The sequence below is a fragment of the Schistocerca gregaria genome, chromosome 3, assembly GCF_023897955.1.
Source record: "Schistocerca gregaria isolate iqSchGreg1 chromosome 3, iqSchGreg1.2, whole genome shotgun sequence".
Classification (NCBI taxonomy): Eukaryota; Metazoa; Arthropoda; class Insecta; order Orthoptera; family Acrididae; genus Schistocerca; species Schistocerca gregaria.
In genome coordinates, this window is record NC_064922.1 from 192,620,613 (window position 1) to 192,643,869 (window position 23,257).

General features: G+C 40.5%; 1 protein-coding gene across 10 annotated transcripts in view; it reads right to left on the reverse strand.

The window, feature by feature from the left end:
- The window catches only part of LOC126356289 (actin-binding LIM protein 1), a 326,791-nt gene that overhangs the window by 88,136 nt on the left and 215,398 nt on the right, over nt 1–23,257 (reverse strand). For 6 of the 10 annotated variants that reach the window (XM_050007178.1, XM_050007177.1, XM_050007174.1 and 3 more), the window contains 7 exons: nt 17,433–17,616; nt 16,971–17,098; nt 6,965–7,091; nt 5,006–5,099; nt 4,693–4,783; nt 627–790; nt 63–134 (listed from right to left, as the gene is read on the reverse strand). In XM_050007178.1, the coding sequence (XP_049863135.1) occupies nt 63–134; nt 627–790; nt 4,693–4,783; nt 5,006–5,099; nt 6,965–7,091; nt 16,971–17,098; nt 17,433–17,616 (860 nt within the window). The remainder of the gene's footprint in view (nt 1–62; nt 135–626; nt 791–4,692; nt 4,784–5,005; nt 5,100–6,964; nt 7,092–16,970; nt 17,099–17,432; nt 17,617–23,257) is intronic. The other 4 variants (XM_050007180.1, XM_050007179.1, XM_050007175.1 and 1 more) reach the window with 1 other exon arrangement.

A 23,257-nucleotide genomic window follows, 5' to 3' on the forward strand; every position in this document is an offset into this window, starting at 1 on the left:
GTGACTACTTAATTCAATACTTACTAGTAAAGTAACACATAAAAGTTTACACCTATACTAACCTTCCTTGATAAGCTATTATAAGGGCTATATAATGAGCCATTAAGGCTAGGCGTGCGGGAACGCAGCGAAAACTGCAAAACCAAATAATCACACCAAAGGTTAAGAAATAAATTTCTTTTTTGCAAAGCTAAATGCTTTTAAATGACAGGCATGCCAACAAATTCTACACATGAAATCATGCTAACAAAACAAACATGCAAAAACAATGGAAAACTAAAAATCTTTTATGTAAGATAAAAAACAGTGCAAGTTATTTATATAATTATCACAGACAATTAAGTAAATCAAAAATATCACGTGCTTAAAGGAAATGTTTAGATAGTTACTACAAATTGAATGACTACTGCTTGTCTATAATTGTTAGAATGATTTTTCTTAAAAAATTATCACAAGTGAATGTAACATAAGCCTTAGGCAATTTGTTTCATCACAAACAAACAAAAACACAGAAAAGGAAGGAATCTGACAAATAAATCATGCATTTACTACATCAACTACTTCTGTTCTACTCCAAATAAAACATGTAGGATTCTCTTTTAAACCAAACAATGCCCATTTCTTGCCTGCATCTCACTGACAGCTGAGCTGCTCATGTGATCAAATTCACGTCCTCCTTCTTTCCCCGATTCTCCGTCAGTGCAATGGCCATTTTCCAATGCACCATTTAAGACTGCACCCCCATTTTCAGTTGGCCCTGGTCCGCAGCGAGGATGCCATATTGCAGTACCTAGAAGATGGATTCCGTATTAAATTTAAAACATAACAACAGGGAGATTATAGTCATTATGATTATCTGAATGCAAAATAATTAGCAAAAAGAGTACTAGCAATTTCACTACATAAAATAAAACTAAATAAATAAGCTGCTTACTGAAAAAATTCAAAAATGTAAAGTTGTAAATTCATCATTTTACTCCACAGAAAAACAGCAGCAAAATCTATCGATGTCCTACCACTGTTTACTTCCTTCTTAATCACTATTCTCCTAAACATAGTCTGTACTGTCCATGCTCTCTTCAATATTCCATTATGATGCAAGTCAGTGTACTCTGAGTGGACTTTTAATTGATATGAGGTACAGCCACCTCATACTGATGAGAGTATCAAAATATCTGTTTATAGAAGTTCATAATTTCTGCTTTCCCCCTGTAACTGCTTGGTTGCTCTCCATGTTTTGTGGGCATAGAAAAATTTAAACTGTCCCTGAACCTGGAAGATAATTAACTTTGTTCTAATAAGTGTTCTCTACTTCTATAGCGGTTGTAGGTCTGTTGGGTCTATTTGTGAAGTCCACACTGTGGTGACTGTACTCACGACTAAAGTGAGTACCACACCACAATTGATAAGCTGCACTTGAAACACTTGTTGCAAAGCAGCTGAATGGGTTGGCAGTACGAACTATATGAGGTCCACCAGGGGCTGCAGCAGCCAAGCTATGGTCATCACGTGTGCGAATAGCACCTGGTTGGCACGTCGTTAAATATCGGAGCACTGAGCTAAAGCCAACTGTTCTCTTCAGTGCACCGGGTCGTGAACAGTCTCCAGTTACCACCGAGTCTTCAAACTGCAGTGTTTGTCCATCGTCTCAGAGACTTAGGCATCATAGGCCAGATCTGGACTCAACGCACGCATCACTTACAAGCAGAGTGACAGGTCTTTAATATTTTAAAGGACTTCTGATTTGTAATTATCTAATTGTGCTGCACATTTCACAAGAAGATGCATCTTTTTTAAGTTGAGTATTTCTTCATATTTAATAAATATCCTTTTATTACTAAACGGTGGGAATCTTTTTGATTGAAGATAATCTACACTGTGCTGCTCCTGCATTCCCAACAAATAGTGGTACTTCCACCCCCTGTGATTGCATTACCAAGGTAACAGAATGACTAGGAGTTACAAATAGTATAATTTCATCCCCTATATGTATTTTTTTTCTTTGCATTTCGTTGGTCTTTCTGGCATTAGCAAATGCCCATGTTTCTCTGATAACAACTTAATGCTATTTCTTGGAATATGTTGGATAAAACAGAAATGTCACCTGCAAAGTCAAGACCTCAAAGGTTTCCTTGAAAAATTTATCTCTTATACTTCTGTTGTTATCTTGTTTAAGACATTACACAATTTTTAAGAGCATCTGGAAGATCCAGCAATCCAGTTCCACTTCCAGATTTATTGCAGTGTTACTGATAACTTCCTCTGCAGATGACCCTCGTGTACCACTTTCATTAAAATTATGATCTTTTCTACGATTCCTTCAACTTCCGTCTTTGCCGGTAGTTGTCCCTCTTGACACTGTCAAAAGCATTCTCAAAATCTACATACCAGCTGGTTCCATGACTGGAATTAAACCGGCTGTTCCAATAAATTACCAAGTGTGATTATCTCGCCTGTACTAAAGAAGATGCCTTTGAGTTCATCTTCCTCGCTACATCTTCAGCAGTGTTCAGTGTAGCAATATCCTTATAACAATCTTGCAGGGGACAATAACAACATTATGGTTCTCCAGTTATCAGTTACCAAAGATGAGCATAAAGTATTTGTTTTGCAGCATGATACAAATACATTTTTTCCATTTGGTTGCTAGTTGTGAATCTACATAACAAGAAATTGTTAGAAGTATGTCATGCATGAAATGTATTTGCAGTTGCGAATATGAACAACCATAAACTTTATAATGGAACAATAACACTGAAAATTTGTGCTGGACCAGACATTATGTATATTCCTGCACAGGGGGACATTTGAGGACTTCTAGTTGAATATTATCCATGCTAGCAGCTTCTTCCTATTTTGAACTTCACAAGGTCTACACCCACCATCACTTGTTTGATCCATAACAGTCACAAAAGTTCTTTATACTTTTAGACTGATCATTGTCTTTGTTTAATTATTTGCTAGGCACGAAATTTATTTTTCTGCCTGTTATTTTTGCATATCTCAAAAGTTTCATGTTTATGTTGCAGTTTTCCCATCAAGTTTTTGGTCAATATTCATGTCTCATCTCAAATGCTTCTCGATTTATTTCTCCTGGGAAATGTGTTGTTGAGGTAGCAGGAGCTAAATTAGTAAGCCACTAGTGGCAATATTTTGCCAACTTGAAAGGTTTACACTGTTAAGCCCTTGTGAAACTAGTCTGATGTGCATATTTTATACTTCTTGAAGAACCAAAGAATGTTTTTACTAATTCATCCAATGCCTATTGGGTTCACACTGCCATGCTCTGATGTGTCGCTTCGAAGTTCTCCAAAGGTCTAAATACATGTTTCATTTGCAAATATTATTCTGTATGAAACTTCTTTACAGATTAAAACTGTGTGCTGGACCGAGACTCGAACTTGGGACCTATGCCTTTCACGGGCAAGTGCTCTACCATCTGAGCTACCCAAGCACAACTCACAACCCGCCTCCACAGCTTCAATTCTGCCAGTACCTCATCTGTCTTGAGCTGTGCTTGGGTAGCTCAGATGGTAGACTTTCCCATGAAAGGTAAAGGTCCCGAGTTCGAGTCTCAGTCGGGCACACAGTTTTAATCTGCCAGGAAGTTTCATATCAGCATACACTCTGCTGCAGAGTGAAAATCTCATTATGATTATTCTTTATATTACCAATGTCAGATCTATGTCTTCACATACAGACAACTGCTTCAACTTTGGAAATGTTGACTGACAGTTTTACAATAAATTAGTGACAGTCAATTTCCCCACCACCATATTTCTTTTTCTTTTCATCTAATGAAGATTTACTGAAGTTTTTGCTTAAAGCACAGTGATCTCTTTAGATCTCTCTGCAGCTCTGTGGAGATAGTCAATATGTTATGGATGACATACTATGACAATGAAGAATATCCAATAATGAGCTCAAGTGGAAAACGTAAGCATAACAGTAAATTCTGATTTTAGTAGAAGATTCCTAGATCTTCTCCTGAAGAAAAATTAGTACAAATTTCTCAACTTTTTTGTTTCCACTAAATCTCCTAGTAATGTTCAATTTCCTATTAACCCTAAATTATTTAACTGAATCATTGATCACATTTTCTTAGATAACTGCTTCAAATTAGTAATTAATTTCAGGATCAGACAACTGAGTACATTTATGACACTAATATGAAGGATCGAGGACCAGATCATTATTGGTTGGTCCTCTGGAACCAAATGCTCTAGTTGATTATGTACGTATCTTCACAACAACTATACATACAGAGGAAAACACACAGAGCAGAAATACTGAGAGGGAATGGTGACTGCACAAATTATTCAAATAAAAATGAACAAGATGTTTTATCAGAGAGAATGGTGTACATTGCTCATTCATGTTAGATACCTTGTTACATTTCATTTTTCCATTACCTCATAAGTTGAACATCTTTTGTATTTCACACTTATTTCACCTTATTTGCTAAATGTGTAAGGAATTACTACTACTTTTTTCCTCGCAAATTAATGAGAAAAGAAACATGATACACAGGTTAGAACTGGGTTTTGTAACATGCTGTTACTGTTTTAACAGTCATTCTGAAAGCATCCCCTATCAATCTATTCGAATTAGTTTTATATCATCACAATTTTTACTCTCCTTGCACTTTTTGAAAACATTGAATAAAATAATTACAATGATCCAAATCAGTACCTTGCAAATACATTTCTTCTCCATCTCCAAATGGATCACCACATTTTGTGCAGCGAGCACATGTTGGATGGAAGTGATGGTTATCACCAGCCTAGAAAATGGAAGCAATTAACTAGTATAAATATCTGACACTCAGAGAGAAAAACAATTAGGCTGTTTTGACACTGATTTAACATTATAAAAAATGTATTCAATGTAATTATCCAAATACAAGCCCTCGTTCAAGGTTCATTCATGTTATTCCATATCCCCAATTTTCCAACAGACTCCAGTAAGAAGTAATACAAGTAGTATACTGTACAAAAATAATTACCTGCAGCACTTTCCCTGAAATGTATCTGCTGCAGTACGCACATTTAACACCAAACTGCTTTTGATAATCTTTCTCACAGTACGGAACACCATCTCTGTGAACATAAAACAGTTAATGAAAGTAACGTAAACTAAATGAAGGTAACTGACAAACAACAGTTATCTGTGAACACAGGGTGAAAAATTTTAACGACACAAACTGACCTGACAATAACATAAATAAAGTATCATGATTGCTATCATATCATAGCAACATTTCTTCCAGCATAGGCAATAAAATCGGTATCATTATTATTCCCATTTAGTTTCGTTTAAAATATTTCAGTTACTAACCAAATTTCAAATGGGAACCATAACTATTTATTTCTGCAGTGAATTCAGTCCTCATGGTCAGATTTGAAGAGGCTCCTCATGCCTGGCAGTGATGTGCCTATATGCCACTGACATCACCCTATTTACCGATAGTTTCATGCGTAATACGAACCCTGGTGCAGCTTCACTTTTTCCCATATACACACAGCATTCCCATATGTGTATGGCACATTAACTACCAGGAAAGACAAAATCTTTGGAAAAACTCTGTGCTAGCACACTTTTCCTTTTTGCAAATGATACAAGCAAAGACATTAAAAGAAGTACCAGTCTTCTAACTCAAAAGACAGCTGTTAAAATATTTGGTAACATCAACATAAAGTTCAAAGTTCATTACATTTTAAGAAGACTCAATACACACAATTCAGTAGTTCACACAGAACTCCAGATGTTATCAAAATAGTGTAACAATCAAGTACAAGAAGCAGATAGTCTCAAGTTTTTGGGTTTACAGGAAGATAAAAAATACAGTCAAAGAACTCACAGCCTAGTATTAACAAAACACATTAGTTCAACAACATTTGCAGTATGCATGAAACCATTTATTAGTGATTTAAAAAATGAAGAAGCTACTTATTTTCATGTATATGATGACAAATCCTATCATTGTGAGATGATCCATCGATGAACAAATAAATAAATAAAAATCATAGTGATGTGACCACCATAAACCCCTTCCCCTATTAGTGTGCCTCTTCCAGAGAGGTTGAAATGCACAATTCCCACCTTGTTTCAGGGTTGAATTGTTACAGCTAAGTTACACCCTCAATTACAATATTACATGCTCTTCTTGATCACTGCAATCAAATGATGGAAAAATTTAATTTGAATATGTAGTGTTTTGCTCAGATGTTAGAAGACACAGTATCTGACATTTACAGGTCTTTCTAACCCAGAGTGTCTCATGGGGAATATTATAATAGATACATATCTAATCCCAAGAGAACACTCACTTTAACAGGTGCAGTGGTTATCCCCCTCAAATATTGTCAAAACTAAAAGCTTGTTTTCTTCTTTAGCAGCCATTATCAGTCACCCCATTTGACTTTCATCTTCAAGAAAGTTTCTCTTATTACTCAACACATTAAAGTATTGAAAATCTGCTTCTTTGGCAGGCAAAGATTCACCAAAGGTCAGCTAAGACTCTGATTTGCATCCAGTCCAAAGTTAAAGCATAAAAATATCATTATGGCAGAGTGCTCCCATTTCGACTCCAATCCTATCTCAGTGTAATTTACACATATAGTAAAACAAATGAAGACTGGTGCCTCAAACAGTACACTGAGCAAGCTGAAACTTATTAGACTTACTGACAAGAGGTAGAATTATCATCCACCCTTTTTTGGAAATTAAATAATAAGATAGCAATCTAGGCGGCAGTCTCAAAATTTTTCAAAATGATCCTCTCACTGCAGAACAAAATTCACAATGCAATCTGTTTAGACGAATGTCCCCTCCAATTTCTCCTATCATACAGATTTACTCAATTAATCAATAGAATTTGGATCACATCTACAAAACATGACTAAAAATCATACTGCTTTGAAGATGAATAAGTATATATTAAATGCGAGACAACAGTACTTACTTCCCCATGTATTCCCCATGAAGAACAGCATCACAAGTACGGCATTTGAAGCACCATATATGCCACTGACGTTCCAGAGCAATTAGCGCTTGACCTTCCTTCAGCTCCTCCTGACATCCAGCACATTCTGTTCAAGAAATTCAAACTGTGTGAACACACAACATGAAATGCTTTATTATTGTATAATGTCTACATAATCATAAAACTGTCACTATAACTGCTTTATAAGTTGTTTAAGATTGCAAAACAACAGCTTTCCTCGAACCAACACAAGAAAAACCGAGGAGACTATAATACAATTACATATTAAAAGAAGAATATAACACTATTATGAGCGGAGATGCTGAGTCGCAGATAGGCACAACATAAAGATTTTCACACTTAACACTTTCGGCCAATGGCCCCCCCCTCTCTCTCTCTCTCTCTCTCTCTCTCTCTCTCTCTCTCTCTCTCTCACTCACACACACACACACACACACACACACACACACACACACACACACACACACACAACCTCCGGCAGGACAGCAGTCTCAGGCAACTGAAACCCACACTGCGAGCAGCAGTGCCAGTGCATGATGAAAGTGGCAACAGGGTGGGGGGAAAGGAGGAGGCTGGGGCAGGCGGGAGAGGAATAGTATGGTGGGGATGGCAGACAGTGAAGTGCTGTTCCCCTGCCGGCTGCCCAACCTGCAGCACTTCACTGTCCAACAACCCAATCCATTACCTCCAGTGGGCATTCACCTTTTGCAAAGCTGGATACCAGACCTCCCCCCCCCCCCCCCCAAAAAAAGGGGAGGGGGGCACTTACAGGAGGAAATATGCCCCAGACCATTGTGCGTGTGTGGTGGAGGGGGTAGAGTGGATATTGCTGGCAATGGGAATGCCAGGGGTTAACACCAATCCACATGAATGCTCAAGGTATCACCAGAGCAACAGTGTGGACTTGTCGGTTTCCAGTTGTGGGGCCACACTGCTACCAGATGGTGGTGGAAGAGATGGTGGCAGATGCAATGCTTGTGCTCAAGGCTAAAGCTGTTTTCTTTTTCTGCTTAAAGGTCCAAATTAAACATTGCACTTCACCATTTAAGGAAGGATGGAATAGAGGGGTGCAAATATGTTTTATGCCATTGGCCTCGCTGAAACCTTTGAAGGCAGATGCTGTGAATTGCGGCCACTTATCAGAGACCAATGTGTGAGGCAGCCCTTAAATGGCCAAAATCTGATCCAAGGCAGTGCGAATGGCATTGGTTGTGACAGATGGCATGTGTATACCATATGGGTACTTTGAATAAGCATCTGCAATGACCAACCACAATGATTCCAAGTGGGCCCACAAAATCGAGATGGACGCAGTCCCAGAGGAGGCAGGGGGTAGGCTCGAGGGTGAAAGATTGTTGGGGCACTGCTTGGTGCCATGCACAAGCTGTGCAGACACAGACCACTGCTTTGATGCCACCGTTGATCACCAGCAAACACACGTCCGCAAGCTAGTACTCAAGCAGGACATACCTCAATGTCGTAAGTGCAGCAAGCTCTACACCTGTTGGTGCAAGTCTGCTGGGCTGCCCAACAGATGCACTTCAGTCTCAATGTCCAAAAGTGACATTAACAATATCAGAGAGCCTGTGAGAAATGTCAGTGAGGGAGCTGAATTCTTTCACCAATCAGCAGGTGAGGTAAGTTGGCAAGCCATGGGTCACATAGTGGAGAACCTGTTGCGAGATTGGGTATTGGCACATGGTGGCAGTGGTCTGAGCAGCCATAATGGGAAATGTGACCAACATACATTGCTGCTCAATATTGATGTGGAAGCAGAGGATCTCCTGTTGGTCGAAATATGGTTCGGGTTAATGGATAGATATAGCAACAAGTTGGCATTGGAATACCGTGCCATGGGCTTGTACCAGATGGTATAACTTATGCAGTCAGGAACACTGCCCAGCACTGAAAGCATTGGACTGTTCCCTCTGGGAGGCTGGAGTGCAGCCTGAATAAAGTCACCAATGGTTTGTGTCCTATGATTAGGGAGAAGTGTGTCCTAAAATGGTCGACGTGAAATTTTTTAATAGCAAACATTATTTCCAATGCCTCCTTGTTGATCTGGGAATGTTTTGACGTGCAAGGGTCAATGTTTCTGAAACGTATGCTATAGACTGCCTGGAGCCATCACCATTCCTGTGCAACAAGACCACATCAATGCCATAGGCAGATGTGTCGGCTTCCACAACCAATGGCCAACTGAGAGAGAATAGTGTGAGGCAAGAGGAAGATTGCAGCATGGTCTTCAATTGGGTAAATGCACAGTCACAGGAAGGAGTTCAGTTGTAAAACACACCCTTTTTTATGCAACAGATTGAGGGGTTGCACAATGTGGGCTGCAGAGGGTAAGAAACTAGAACAATAATTGCTTTTGCCCAAAAACATCAGCAATTCAGTTAAGTTTCTTGGGCAGAGTGAGGAGTCTATTGTGACAATATTCCAATCAGTTGGCCTGATTCAGTCTTTGATGAACCAGTCCTTCAAATACTCCACTTTTGGCTGAAAACCTGCATATCCCTGAACAACAATGTGGGCGTGTATACTGCAGGGTTGTAAAAAGGATTCTGCAAATCCTCCTCAGGGTAGAGCCCCATAACAATGAGATTATTCAAGTAATTTGTGCAAGCCATAATATGCTGTGTCAGCTGTTGCAGAGACATTTGGAAAACTGTGGGGGCTGAGACAATGCCAAATGGGAGCCACTTTTACAAACCAAAAGGTGTATTAATGACAATGATGGGATTCCTGTGCTAATGGTCACAGGAGACAGGAATCGATGAGCTGCAATATGCCCCTCGAGCAAGTCTGGCAAGATTATCCTCAATTCAGGACACAGTATAAGTTTCCACCTGTGACTGAGCATTGATTGTAGTCTTGAAATCTCCACACAATCTGGGAGAACCACTGGGCTTTCTGATGATGACTAGGGGAGTGGCCTATGCACTAGATTTCATCTGATCAATAACCCCAGCAGACTGGAAATGATCTAGTTCACGCTTCACATCATCACATAAAGTAACAAATTGGTCTGGTGCAGTAAAAATAAGGTGTGCCATCTGGCTGAAGGGTGATGTGCACCTGAAAGTCTGAAGCACATCACAAATCCAGCTGAAACAGATATACAAACACAGTATGGAGACCGTCCAGTTTCGTATAGGAACTACAGTTGATATGACCTTGACTTAATCACAAATAGAAAATCCTAACATCATAAGTGTATCAAGGCCAAAAATGTTGGTAGCAGATGGGTGGTTGACCACAGATCACGTAATGAGCTGTGAAACACTTTTGTACCCCATAGTGAAGGAGAACTGACCACAGTAAGGAATAAAACTGTTCCCACAGGCCCCAATTGCGGCGAGGGTGGGGACATCTCCGGTGAATCCAGTTGTGCATGTGTCACCCGATTTATCACACAAACGGTGGGCCCCGTTTCCACCTGGAGAAGGAAGTCCTGGTGAGAAATGCGAAGTATGAGAAACAATTTCTGCATGAAGGGGTCACCTAAGGACCCACCAACTGCTACCCATGTATGATTTCACAGTGCACTCATGGGGCAGAATGGGAACAGGTTGTGTGGCTGTGACACACTGAGTGGTGACGCCCACCTTTGCCACAGGGCTGCCCCCTGTGACTCAGAGGCTCAAACACCACAGGCATTGGACAACAATGAATCACAACACTGCTGCAACCAGGAGGTCGCCCTATGCCTGTGATGCGGGGGTGGCAAGTGTGGTAGCACGTCACCAACCAAATCTTGTGGCTTCACTACTAGTCTTTCGTTAGTAGCCCATGCAATCTCAAATAAGTGTGTGGTGTGCAAGACGTCCTCCAATAACGGATTATCAAGTTTCAATGCTGCTGTGCAGACCTCAGAATTGGCTGTCAGCTGAATCATGATGTCACAAATCCAGGAGTCCACTCACAAAGCCTTGTAGCCTTGATTAGCGCAAGTGAAATCGCATTTGTGTCTGAGACATTGTAAGTCTGTGACATACGAGTGATGCGATTGTCCATGTTGTTTACGGTACTGGTGGAACTCGAGCCTGGAGGCAACTACATTATCTCTCTGAATAACAGGTAGTCAACAGAGTGCGTATCCTCTGAAAGGAGTGTGCATCGGGTCAGACAGAGGCACCAATTTGCGGAGCAGAAGAAAATGTCCAGCGACGCCCAAAATGGAAATTATGATTGCTGGACTGAATCATCTGTGACTTGAAACACTGAGAAATATAACTTCAGCTGATGCAAATGTGTGTTCAGGTCGTCCATAGTGCCACTGAAAGGCCGAAATCGTGGATGACGAAAGAGGTCATCCACTGTAGGGGCACCGAGACATGGAGCAAAGTGGCCTCATGCACTCCTGTGTTTGTCCACCTGAAGCTGAAATGACTTTTATAACAAGTTTATCTAAAGCTGCTGCTATTGCGTTACCTGATGCTGTTGCTCCAGTAGGCAAACCAATTTAGTGTCCAAGCTACTGACAATTTAATTTTTCCTTGGAACTAATTCTATATCTGTGAGTGGCCTGATATCAGCGCAAGTGTCAGAATCCAAAAGAGAAACACCTAAAGCCACGAGGCCGAAGGGCCGCCTGTGTATAAGAACACGACAACAAGCGGTAGCTGACCTAAACACGGCTGACTGACAGCAGAGATACATAGACAAGGACAAGATCAATGCAAACTATGCAAACAAAGGGCAAAGCTGAAACTATCAACACAATGATGGAAACAGGTCAAGAGCAACAAGAGTCACAAGCCAAATCATAACCAAAGAGAAAGACAATGTGCCACCTGAAGCTGTTATTCAATAGTCCACAGTACACAAATGTTGTTGTTGTTGTTGTTGTTGTCATCGTCTTCAGTCCTGAGACTGGTTTGATGCAGCTCTCCATGCTACTCTACCCTGTGCAAGCTTCTTCATCTCCCAGTACTTACTGCAACCTACATCCTTCTGAATCATCTCTTGGTCTCCCTCTACGATTTTTACCCTCCACGCTGCCCTCCAATGCTAAATTTGTGATCCCTTGATGCCTCAGAACATGCCCTACCAACCGGTCCCTTCTTCTGGTCAAGTTGTGCCACAAACTTCTCTTCTCCTCAATTCTATTCAATACTGCCTCATTAGTTATGCGATCTACCCATCTAATCTACAGCATTCTTCTGTAGCACCACATTTCGAAAGCTTCTATTCTCTTTTTGTCCAAACTATTTATCATCTATGTTTCATTTCCATACATGGCTACACTCCATACAAATACTTTCAGAAACAACTTCCTGACACTTAAATCTATTCTCGATATTAACAAATTTCTCTTCTTCAGAAACGCTTTCCTTGCCATTGCCAGTCTACATTTTATATCCTCTCTACTTCGACCATCATCAGTTATTTTGCTCCCCAAATAGCAAAACTCCTTTACTACTTTAAGTGTCTCATTTCCTAATCTAATTCCCTCAGCATCACCCGACTTAATTCGACTACATTTCATTGTCCTCGTTTTGCTTTTGTTGATGTTCATCTTATATCATTCTTTCAAGACACTGTCCATTTCGTTCAACTGTTCTTCCAAGTCCTTTGCTGTCTCTGTTAGAATTACAATGTCATCTGCGAGCCTCAAAGTTTTTATTTCTTCTCCATGGATTTTAATACCTACTCCTGCTTCATTTACTGCATTTTTATATTTTCTCCTTTCATCAATTAAATTCAATATTTCTTCTGTTACCCAAGGATTTCTACTAGCCCTCGTCTTTTTACCTACTTGAACCTCTGCTGCCTTCACTACTTCATCCCTCAAAGCTACCCATTTTTCTTCTACTGTATTTCTTTCCCCCATTCCTGTCAATTGTTCCCTTATGCTCTCCCTGAAACTCTGTACAACCTCTGGTTTAGTCTGTTTATCCAGGTCCCATATCCTTAAATTCGCACCTTTTTTCAGTTTTAATCTACAGTTCATAACCAGTAGATTGTAGTCAGAGTCCACATCTCCCCATGGAAATGTCTTACAATTTAAAACCTGGTTTCTAAATCTCTGTCTTACCATTATATAATCTATCTGATACCTTCTAGTATCTCCAGGCTTCTTCCATGTATACAACCTTCTTTTATGATTCTTGAACCAAGTGTTAGCTATGATTAAGTTATGCTCTGTTCAAAATTCTACCAGATGGCTTCCTCTTTCATTTCTCTCCCCCAATGATAGTAACCGATAATATCAGGTACAAGTACAAAACTGGCTGATTGTTCTCTGAGTGGCAGTATTTATATTGGCCACAATGACAACTATTGACTGGAAGATTCACATGGGGAGGCAAATATTGAGACTGCATCCTCTAATGGCCATCTAGGTCGGATATCTCCTGGACATCTTGTAATTTTTAAAAAGACAAACATTATGTCCTGAGTTTCCATCTTTCTGCGATTGTGTGACAAAGCAGACCACACATATTTGCACACCAGATAACGTAATACATAGGGACTCACGATTTCAATTATGTACAGCCTGGAACCTTCCACGCACCACCACTACATATAGAGAATAATGACAACTTCCAACAACAGTTAAACTATAACTAATAATTTTGGTTTGGCTCCCGCCCACAGTGACACTTGGCAGCGGCACCGGCTATCTAGTGCCCAAATGTAAAGTCATAGCGCGGCTCCCATTAGGAGTTTCTGAATACACTACTGTCATCATCTGCAAGCCCATGTGTGACTTCCACATGAGGCCTGATATATATAAAAATCACTATGCGTACACTGGCAGTTGTTACTTGTCAGCAGCAACAAATAGCCGCCATCTGATAACAACGACCAGTTGCCTCGACGAAATATTTTCGTACACACAAAATGTGATCTGGGGTCAGACTTGACAGCCATACAGCCATTTACTGAGCTTATCTTTGGAGGAAGCCATTGAGTCACACAGAAATTACTGTCAAATCAATTTTGGTGATGTACTGCAGATGGCCGCAGTGGCCGAGCAGTTCTAGCCCCTTCCGTCCAGAATTGTCAGACTGCTACAGTCGCAGGTTCGAATCTTGCCTCGGGCATGGAAGTGTGTGATGTCCTTAGGTTAGTTAGGGTTATGTAGTTCTAAGTTCTATGTGACTGATGAGCTCAGATGTTAAGTCCCATAGTGCTCAGAATCATTTGATGTACTGCAGTGTCATCCGAAAGGAGTACTTAACAGTACATGTTTCATAAAAATAAACTCACATTGTTAATACTGCAATGTTATGACTTCCATATTCAGAAGTAAGTCTAGTGGACAAAGTATTAGTCACCCCGTTAAAAGAATACACTGGTCAGATTGGAATGCTGCAGATGGCATAGAACTGGTTACAGGTGACCGTATGATCACTGATATTTGTCACAACACATAGAGGTATATATTTTCTAGTCGGTCATATAGAATCAACACAGCAACACAAGTTGATGTGGAGGATGGAATGGAAGAAAGGAGCTATTTTGTTTGGATGTGCCCTTGATCACACCTCAAATGAAGTTGACCAATTTGTTTATATACCAACGCAGATTTTTCAACATGTCTACAAGGAATGGTGTACCACTCGAGCTATGTGACACTGCTTAAAAACAGTGGTCATAAAAATATCCAAACACACAAGAACAGAAGACTCATGTCTTGCCTTGTCCTTGACAATCAGTTTGAAACCCAGAAGGTACTGCTGCAATTGTGAATGCAGATCCATCTCCACCACCTTCTGAGAGAACATTGTAATTGGAGCTGCATGCCATGGACATTTGAGTAAGGTGTCTTGTGAAAGGGCATAGTTCACAATTGCACCTCTTGAGTACGCAAAAAAAAAAAAAAAAAAACACACACACACACACACACACACACACACACACACACACACACACACACACACACAAACTGGACAGCAGCTGACAGAGACATCTAGTGTGGTCTGGTGAGTTGTGATGTTGCCTCTTTTTCAATGACGTGATGTGTCATCGTAAGCCCAATGAGGCGTTTAACTTGCAGGAGGGTGCAATTGCCACTAGAAGTGGTTCTGCAACAATGTTTTGGTGGTGTTTTTTGTACCATGATTTGGGCCCCACTCATTCATGTTATTGTGAACTTGAAACTGGGTACTTTTGCAACATCCTGAGTAACCAAGTGTTGCCTCTTTTTCTACATCCCTATGATGAGTCTCCTGTGGACATTCACATTTGCCAAGATGACGACAGTCATGCTGACAGAATTGCACACTTGTATTCCAGGTCCGCATGACACTGAGGCATCCTGTCACACCTTAACCAGTCCACTAAAGCATTTGACTGAAAGGTCACAGAAAATTTCTGAGCCTATTTGGAACAATGGGTAAGGAACGAGTGACTTCAGCTAGAGATGGCATAGTTGAATAACTTGAGGACTCTGTTCTTTACACCTTTAAGGCTATTATCAAGGCTAGTGGCAGTGGTATTAGTGTGATGTTTACAGATGGTGACTAACTTTTTGTCTGGTGAGTTTATAACCCCAGCTACCAGCACTGAGACATGCAACTGCATAGTATGTTAGTTTAGAAGAATATGAAATGAATACAGAAACTGTGACTAGGTGCACACTCTCAGCTGACAATGTACACTCCAAAAATATCAGTCGTGCAGCTCACAGACAGCCATGAGCTCTTCAAAATATCAATAGCTTCCGTTCGAAGGTCGTACAGTCCAGAATCAGAATGCTAATAGGGCAAAATCACCATAAGCAGTGAGGCAATCATTTCTCCTGTTGTGTACGATTTCATTCACAACGGCAAGGCAAGATGGGCTACAGAGTGATGTGACAACTGTCACTGTAGGAAAGCTGGACAGAAGCAGAAATCATTAGTGAACAAGTAACACAGCAGACAATTTATTTAACTTTTATCTCTCCAAACAAACAAAGACATATTGCAAATGATGCAGCAAGAAACAGAGTCGAGCTGTTTTACAAAAGCAACAACAATGGAGCTGTGACTAGGCAGCTATTGCTTAGCTTCGTGTGTTGATGTGGCTCTGAGTGTGAATGGGTGAGCGGCTGCCAACAGCTGTCCTATATTGTAGCAGCAGAGGGCACTCTTAGTACAGAGCTACTGCAGGTGTGGTCCAGTGGGCACACTCAATTGGGACCACCAGATTCCGTGCGTCAGCTATCAGCGTCAGAGGGAAACTTGCAATGTCATTGCTAAGACGCCCGTCGGGTGTTATCGACACGTGATATTGCATCACATCACCGATGCACCTGATTGGAGATTCCTATTTGGTAAATCACTGAGCCATTCTGTGTTAAGTCGATAACTGCTTACTGCACATCCTTGTTTGAAATGAATGCTCAGATCTTCAAAAAATTTAAGGGAATGAAGGCATGATAATCACATGGGGAGAGATCTTGTTAATAGTGTGTGTGCTCAAATGTCTCCCACTTGAGTTGGTGCTAACTTCTGCATTATGACATTTGCAACACACGAACATATGTTATCATGAAGCGGCAGCACAACTTGTCGCACCATTCCCCAACAGTCATTTTTGACAGTCATGCTGCCCCATATACCTTCTTCATTCTCTGATGGAAATCTACTGGTGTCTGTCCTTCAGCAGCTAAGAACACATTGGTCCTGTTTGGATGCATCTGGTAATAATGTCGACACAGTTCACGTTTCTACATGTACCACACACACACACATGAATGCCACACTAACTCCTCGCCTACAAGACAGTTCTTGCATAATCACAATGGAGTCACATTATGTTGCAAATATGCTGCAGCAATGTCTTCAAACGAAAACTTTTTGATCGCCCTCTTACATCTACTTTGAAGGACACAAATAAGTTGGAAGATACCCATTCTCAGAGAATGGAACTAGTTTCGAGAAAATAAAACAAAGCAAATACAAAATTATTAGTAGTGCATACACAAGTTATCACACATACATGGAAATGCAGATGGAGAAAAGTTTACCTGGTCCTGTGCCACTAGAAGGACTGGCCTGAGGAGACTGTGTCTCTCTGACAGGAATTTGCACGCACTTCTGACAAAGAACTTCTTTCCCTGTGTATGTTACTCGTTCTCCAGAAGGGAATGGTTGCCTGTTTAACAAAAGTGATACAATATCATAGAATACATATTAGTTACTGTAATCGTAAAAAGTAACAAGTTGCTTTGAAAAATCTTGTTCTTCAATGGCTGCACCAGTAATGGCCAATAAGAATTACTCTCAAAAATGAATAACTAAAATACTAAAGTCAACAAGATAACCACTAATTCATGTAAAAGTAAATCTGGTGCCACATGGATAGAGCACATATATTTTTGGTGTTTGTTAATTATATAAGTTGATGATAAAAAAACAAATTCAGTAAAAACGGATATATTTCCTTAAGTACAAACGTGCAATATCAGTAGTTAAGGCCTAAGACTCACCTGCAACGAGCACATGTGAAACATTTTTGATGATAGGTATTTCCAAGGGCAGATACCACTTCACCCTCAACATATTTGCCACAGGTTGCACATTTAGTACCAAACTGACGCTGGTAATCATTTGTGCAGTAGTAACCTCCATCTTTGCAGAAAAAACCACCTTGGGCCAGTGAGTTCTCACAAACTGAAAAAAATTAATCCATATGAAACAGTCACAAGCAATTACAACCCTTAAGACAATTGCTGCTGCTTCCATGAACAACAAATACCATCATCACCAACAAACTATAATTTTTTCAAATAAACTTTTAATAAGATGTGCATTGTTTTAAATCACAAAACCTACGTCCCAAAACAGCTAATAGTAAAGATTCGAAAAACTTTTCCCCACATTAAACTTGTCTCTATTTTAAATTAATTAAATATCTGCGATCTGTATTTTCTTGCAATATTTTGCACTATGTGTTATATTTTTGTTTGTTGGTTGACCACAGTGTCGTGTATCACTTCAGTACCCACTAACATTCAGACTGTTGCTTCAGTTTGAATTTCTCAAATTTCTTCATTGTGTGTATGTAACCATGGAACAGTGTACTATTGCATAGCATGTGCTAATAGTGAAAACATTGTATTGTACTGGAGAATGTTATGCAGCAACTGTGAGATGTCTTTGCGAGCTTCTTGGCGGCAATAAAGCACGTAATAAATCAACTATCTGCAGACTTATTGTAAAGTTCAGTGAAATGGATGAAGTTACAAAGAGCATCAAGAGCTCGAGGTGCCCTCATTCTGAGTGATCTGTGCTAACTTAGCGGTTGTTTCTGACAGTGTCGCTTTTAGTCCAGTGAAGTTCGTTGTTCTCTTTTTCTAAGAATGGGCACAAGATATTCTTCAGCATGGTGAATTCTACAGTATGATCTCCAACCTTAGTGTATTCAATTAATGCAGGAGCTTAAAGAAATCTACCATCAGAAAAGGTGACTTTTGCTGACTGTTTTCTGAGAAGATGGTGGTTTTGTGAGGCACATCATCTTAAGTGACAAGGTGCTCTTCCACTTAGACAGATTTGTAAATAAAAGGAACTGCCCTATTTGGCAGTAAGAAAATTCTTGAAAGGTTCAAGAGAGGGAAATGCATCCACAGTGAGTGATAGTTTGATGTGGTTTCTGTGTGAGAAGTATCATCAGGCCTTCTTTTTTTCAGAGACGGGAGGCCAAGCTGTAATAGCTAACAGAAACTCACAGAGTGTTATGATAGGAGATGTTTCATGGTATAATTTTGGTGGACTGGAGGTTCAAACGTTGTGATTATAGCAGTATGGTTGCCACCTGTCACACTTCCTGCAAAACAATTGAGTTCTCCACTAGCAGTTTTTGGATCGCGTCATTTGATACAATGGTGACCAACAATGGTCACTAAGCTCATGTGATTTTTTTTCTTAAGGATTATCTTAAAACCCTGGTGTATGTCTATAAACCTCTAAACATTTATGAATTAAAGGAGGGAATTCAATGTGTTATTCACAAAGTGTGAGGGGAGTCTTGTCAGGCAGTCACAAACACTTCATAATTTGATTAAAAATTTGAAACTAACTTAAGATTAATGTAAAAGAATCATGTATGTAGTCAGCAATTTGTTGAAAATGTATTGTAAATGTAAACTGACTGACTCATTCTACTTCACAGTGAGACATCACTATCAACATCTATAGAACATGCAAATAACTAAACCAGTCAGTGCAACCAGGCCACAAAAGTGCTCAATGAACTCTACAAGAACATCGAGTAAGGTTGTGAAAAGGCTTACACCTAAAATTATGAGAATATTTGCTAAAAGCTGAAAACTCAAGAAAGTTTATTTCACACCATATACACTACTGGCCATTAAAATTGCTACACCACGAAGATGACGTTCTACAGACGCAAAATTTAACCGATAGGAAAAAGATGCTGTGATATGCAAATGATTAGCTTTTCAGAGCATTCACACAAGGATGGTGCCGGTGTTGACACCTACAACGTGCTGACATGAGGAAAGTTTCCAACCCATATCTCATACACAAACAGCAGTTGACCGGCATTGCCTGGTGAAACATCGTTGTGATGCCTCGTGTAAGGAGGAGAAATGAGTACCATCACATTTCCGACTTTGATAAAGGTCGGACTGTAGCCTATTGCGATTGCGTTTTATCGTATCGTGACATTGCTGCTCGCGTTGGTCGAGATCCAATGACTGTTAGCAGAATATGGAATTGGTGGGTTCAGGAGGGTAATACGGAACGCCATGCTGGACCCGGGGACATTTGCAAGGTAACAACCATCTGCACGAACAGTTCGATGACGTTTGCAGCAGCATTGATTATCAGCTTTGAGACCATGGCTGCAGTTACCCTTGATGCTGCATCACAGACAGGAGCGCCTGTGATGGTGTACTCAACGAAGAAACCTGGGTGCACGAATGGCAGAACATCATTTTTTTGGGATGAATCCAGGTTCTGTTTACAGCATCACGATGGTCGCATCCGCGTTTGGCGACATCATGGAGAACGCACATTGGAAGCATGTATTCATCATCACCATACTGGCGTATCACCCAGCGTGATGGTACGGGGTGCCACTGGTTGCAAGTCTCTGTCACCTCTTGTTCGCATCGACGCCATTTTGAACAGTGGATGTTACATTTCAGATGTGTTACGACCCATGGCTCTATCCTTCATTCGATCCCTGCGAAACCCTACATTTCAGCAGGATAATGCACAACTGCATGTTGCAGGTCCTGTATGGGCCTGTCTGGATACAGAAAATGTTCAACTGCTCCCCTGGCAAGCACGTTCTCCAGATCTCTCACCAATTGAAAACGTCTGGTCAATGGTGACCGAACAACTGGCTCGTCACAATACGCCAGCCACTACTCCTGATGAAATGTGGTATCGTGTTGAAGCTGCATGGGCAGCTGTAACTGCACATGCCATCCAAGCTCTGTTTGACTCAATGCCCAGGCATATCAAGGCCGTTATTATGGCCAGAGGTGGTTGTTCTGGGTACTGATTTCTCAGGATCTATGCACCGAAACTGCGTGAAAATGTAATGACATGTCAGTTCTAGTATAATATACTTGTCCAATGAATACCCGTTTATCATCTACATTTCTTCTTGGTGTAGCAATTTTAATGGCCAGTAGCGTACTTCCTACATAATGACTACAGCAATAAAATTAAGAGTAGTGTTGCTGTAGGAAGGAATTCTGACATGCTGTCTCCCTGCACACCCTTCATGCATGGCACGGGAAGGGATGAAGGGTTTGGAGAAAGAGTGTGTGTGTGGGGGGGGGGGAGGGGGGTGTATTTATTTATACCGGTACATCGATCTAAAATTCCTTTTCCAGAGAACGGAATAATACAGACAGTCAAATTTTATATTTTGGCTTCAGTTTTCAGTTGGCTCCAAATGTAGAGGGTGAACATTTACATCACCATAAAACTTGGGAGGTTGCTTAGCGATAGTTTCTAAGCAATGTGGTATAAGGGACTAGTGACTCCTGTGGCTAATTATGAAGTAATGATTTAATCCTGATTTATTTGTTTTGTCACACCAATTAGGCCTACCTTTGTTTCTGTCAAATATTTTTACAACAGTAAAAAATCCTGTAATATGCAATCGCCAAAACAAAGAAGGATCTAGGTTGTCATAGACAGCTATGTACAGATCCAAAAGTATTGTGAAGTGTTGCCATCACCCTGCAGGGGAACACCTTATCACAGTGCCATAGTGCTGCTCTTCCACTGCGTTCAGTGAAGCCATACATGATGTGCATACTGGCAAACCTATTCATACTGCTGTATCATTATAAATATACAATTAACACACATATAAATGATACCAAGACAGTCAGTCAGCACTAAATGCAAGCCTGAGGGTGAAGAGTAAAGTGAGCATTTTGTTTTCAACAGCAAGTACTACGAGTGAATGGACCAAGATTGATTCCAAACAAGACACATAGTTATTACTGTTGACATTTACATTGCTGTGCAGATACTTTCAATGCAATACAGACAGAAATGCTGCAGTTTGCATGAGACAGGTGCAAACTTCTACCAAGTGACACATTGGAAACCAAGTGGACTAAACCACTAGGTAGTGCTGGATACATTGCACACTCTGCATTTGTTTGTTTACAGCTGCATTCTCATTGTTACTTTGTATGAAACAATTTCATCAGTAGACAATTCATGGACATCACATTACACTGTCTTACAAAAAGGTGTTTCTTCACAAAACAACATGTGACAGATCTTCCGAGTGGTCAAAAATATGAGGGTTGGAACTTAAATAGTGGCAACTATTTATTCACAACCGATACAAAAGAGTTACATGTTTGCACCTGTTACTGTACTTCAAAGTAGTCACTGGCGTTGGGTAGAATCTGTTACCAGCAATGTGGAAGGCTTAATATACCAGTTGCAGAGCCTGTTCTGTTGATGGTGTGAATGGAGCCATCTACTGCCTGTCGAATCTCTAGAACAGTTCTGAAGTGAATGCCACAAAGTGGTTCCTTCTTCTTCAGAATTAAATCAAGTCACAAGAACTCAAGTCTGGGGAGTATGTTGGATGGTACAATACTCCCCAGTCCCATCAACGGAACAGAGCAGCCACAGCTTGCGCATTGTCATGCAAAATGATAGATGGGTTGCGCAGAAAGTGTCGCCACTTCTTTCGCAAAGCTGGTCGCAAGTGATGCTCCAAAAATGAACAGTAATACGACTTAAGTCTTTGTGACTTTGATTTGATTCTGAAGATAAAGGAACCACTTTGTGGCATTCATTCAGAACTGTTGTAGAGATTCGACAGGCAGTAGACTGCTCCATTCACACCATCAACAGAACAGACTCTGCTAACAGTATACTACACCTTCCAAATTGCTGGCAACGGGTTCTACACAACGCTGGTGACTACTCTGAAGGACAGTAACAGGTGCAAACATGTAGCTCTTTTGTATCGATTGTGAATAAATAGTTGCTGCTATTTAAGTTCCAACCCTCGTAATACACCGGAAGAGCCCACTGAGTTGTGCCAGGCTACATGAGGCCTCTGTCTGATAAACAATTTTTGACATCTTACGGCATATAAATTACTATCATCAGTGAAAGTTCACAAATACAAATTTTAGGAATTTACAGTGTCTAGAACTACCAACTGAGGCTTGTAGCACTCACTTATGAAGAACAGGTGGCGTTCTTTTATTGCTATTTCCGCCAATGGGAGCAAATCCTTATATTCAAGAAATTCAAACAAATTGAGAAGGCACCGTTTTGGAACCCCATACATCAGTTCCATTAATATGTCGCCTCCAGCAAATGGTCTAGATGCTCAATGACATGGGAGATTGGAGAAGGTATGTCCAGTCAGCTAACATGGAAATGGCTAACTTGAAGTTTGAAAGAGTTACAAAGCTCATTCAGGAAATAATCGACCAAAGGCAAGACTTGAATAACTACAATCTTTAATTGCCCATCTGAGCAATAATTGGATAATGACTTGAATGAAAGTCCGGATTGCAAAATCGCATGGAGGGAGGTACACAACTAAGTACGAGTGCAAACAGAGCCAGAGTGAATATTTCAAGTCCAGGTCCCGGGCCAGACCTACACAGACCGCTTTAGACACCGCCACCTCTGCTTTTATACTGTAAGGTAGGCTACATCGCCTCTTCCACACTGTCGCATCCTGCTTCCACTTTGCGGGGTCTCGTGTGACCATATATGGTCATTGCCACCTCACTGCTACGCCTTGTGGCTCTCTAAGTGAGCCAACATGATACATTGTGAA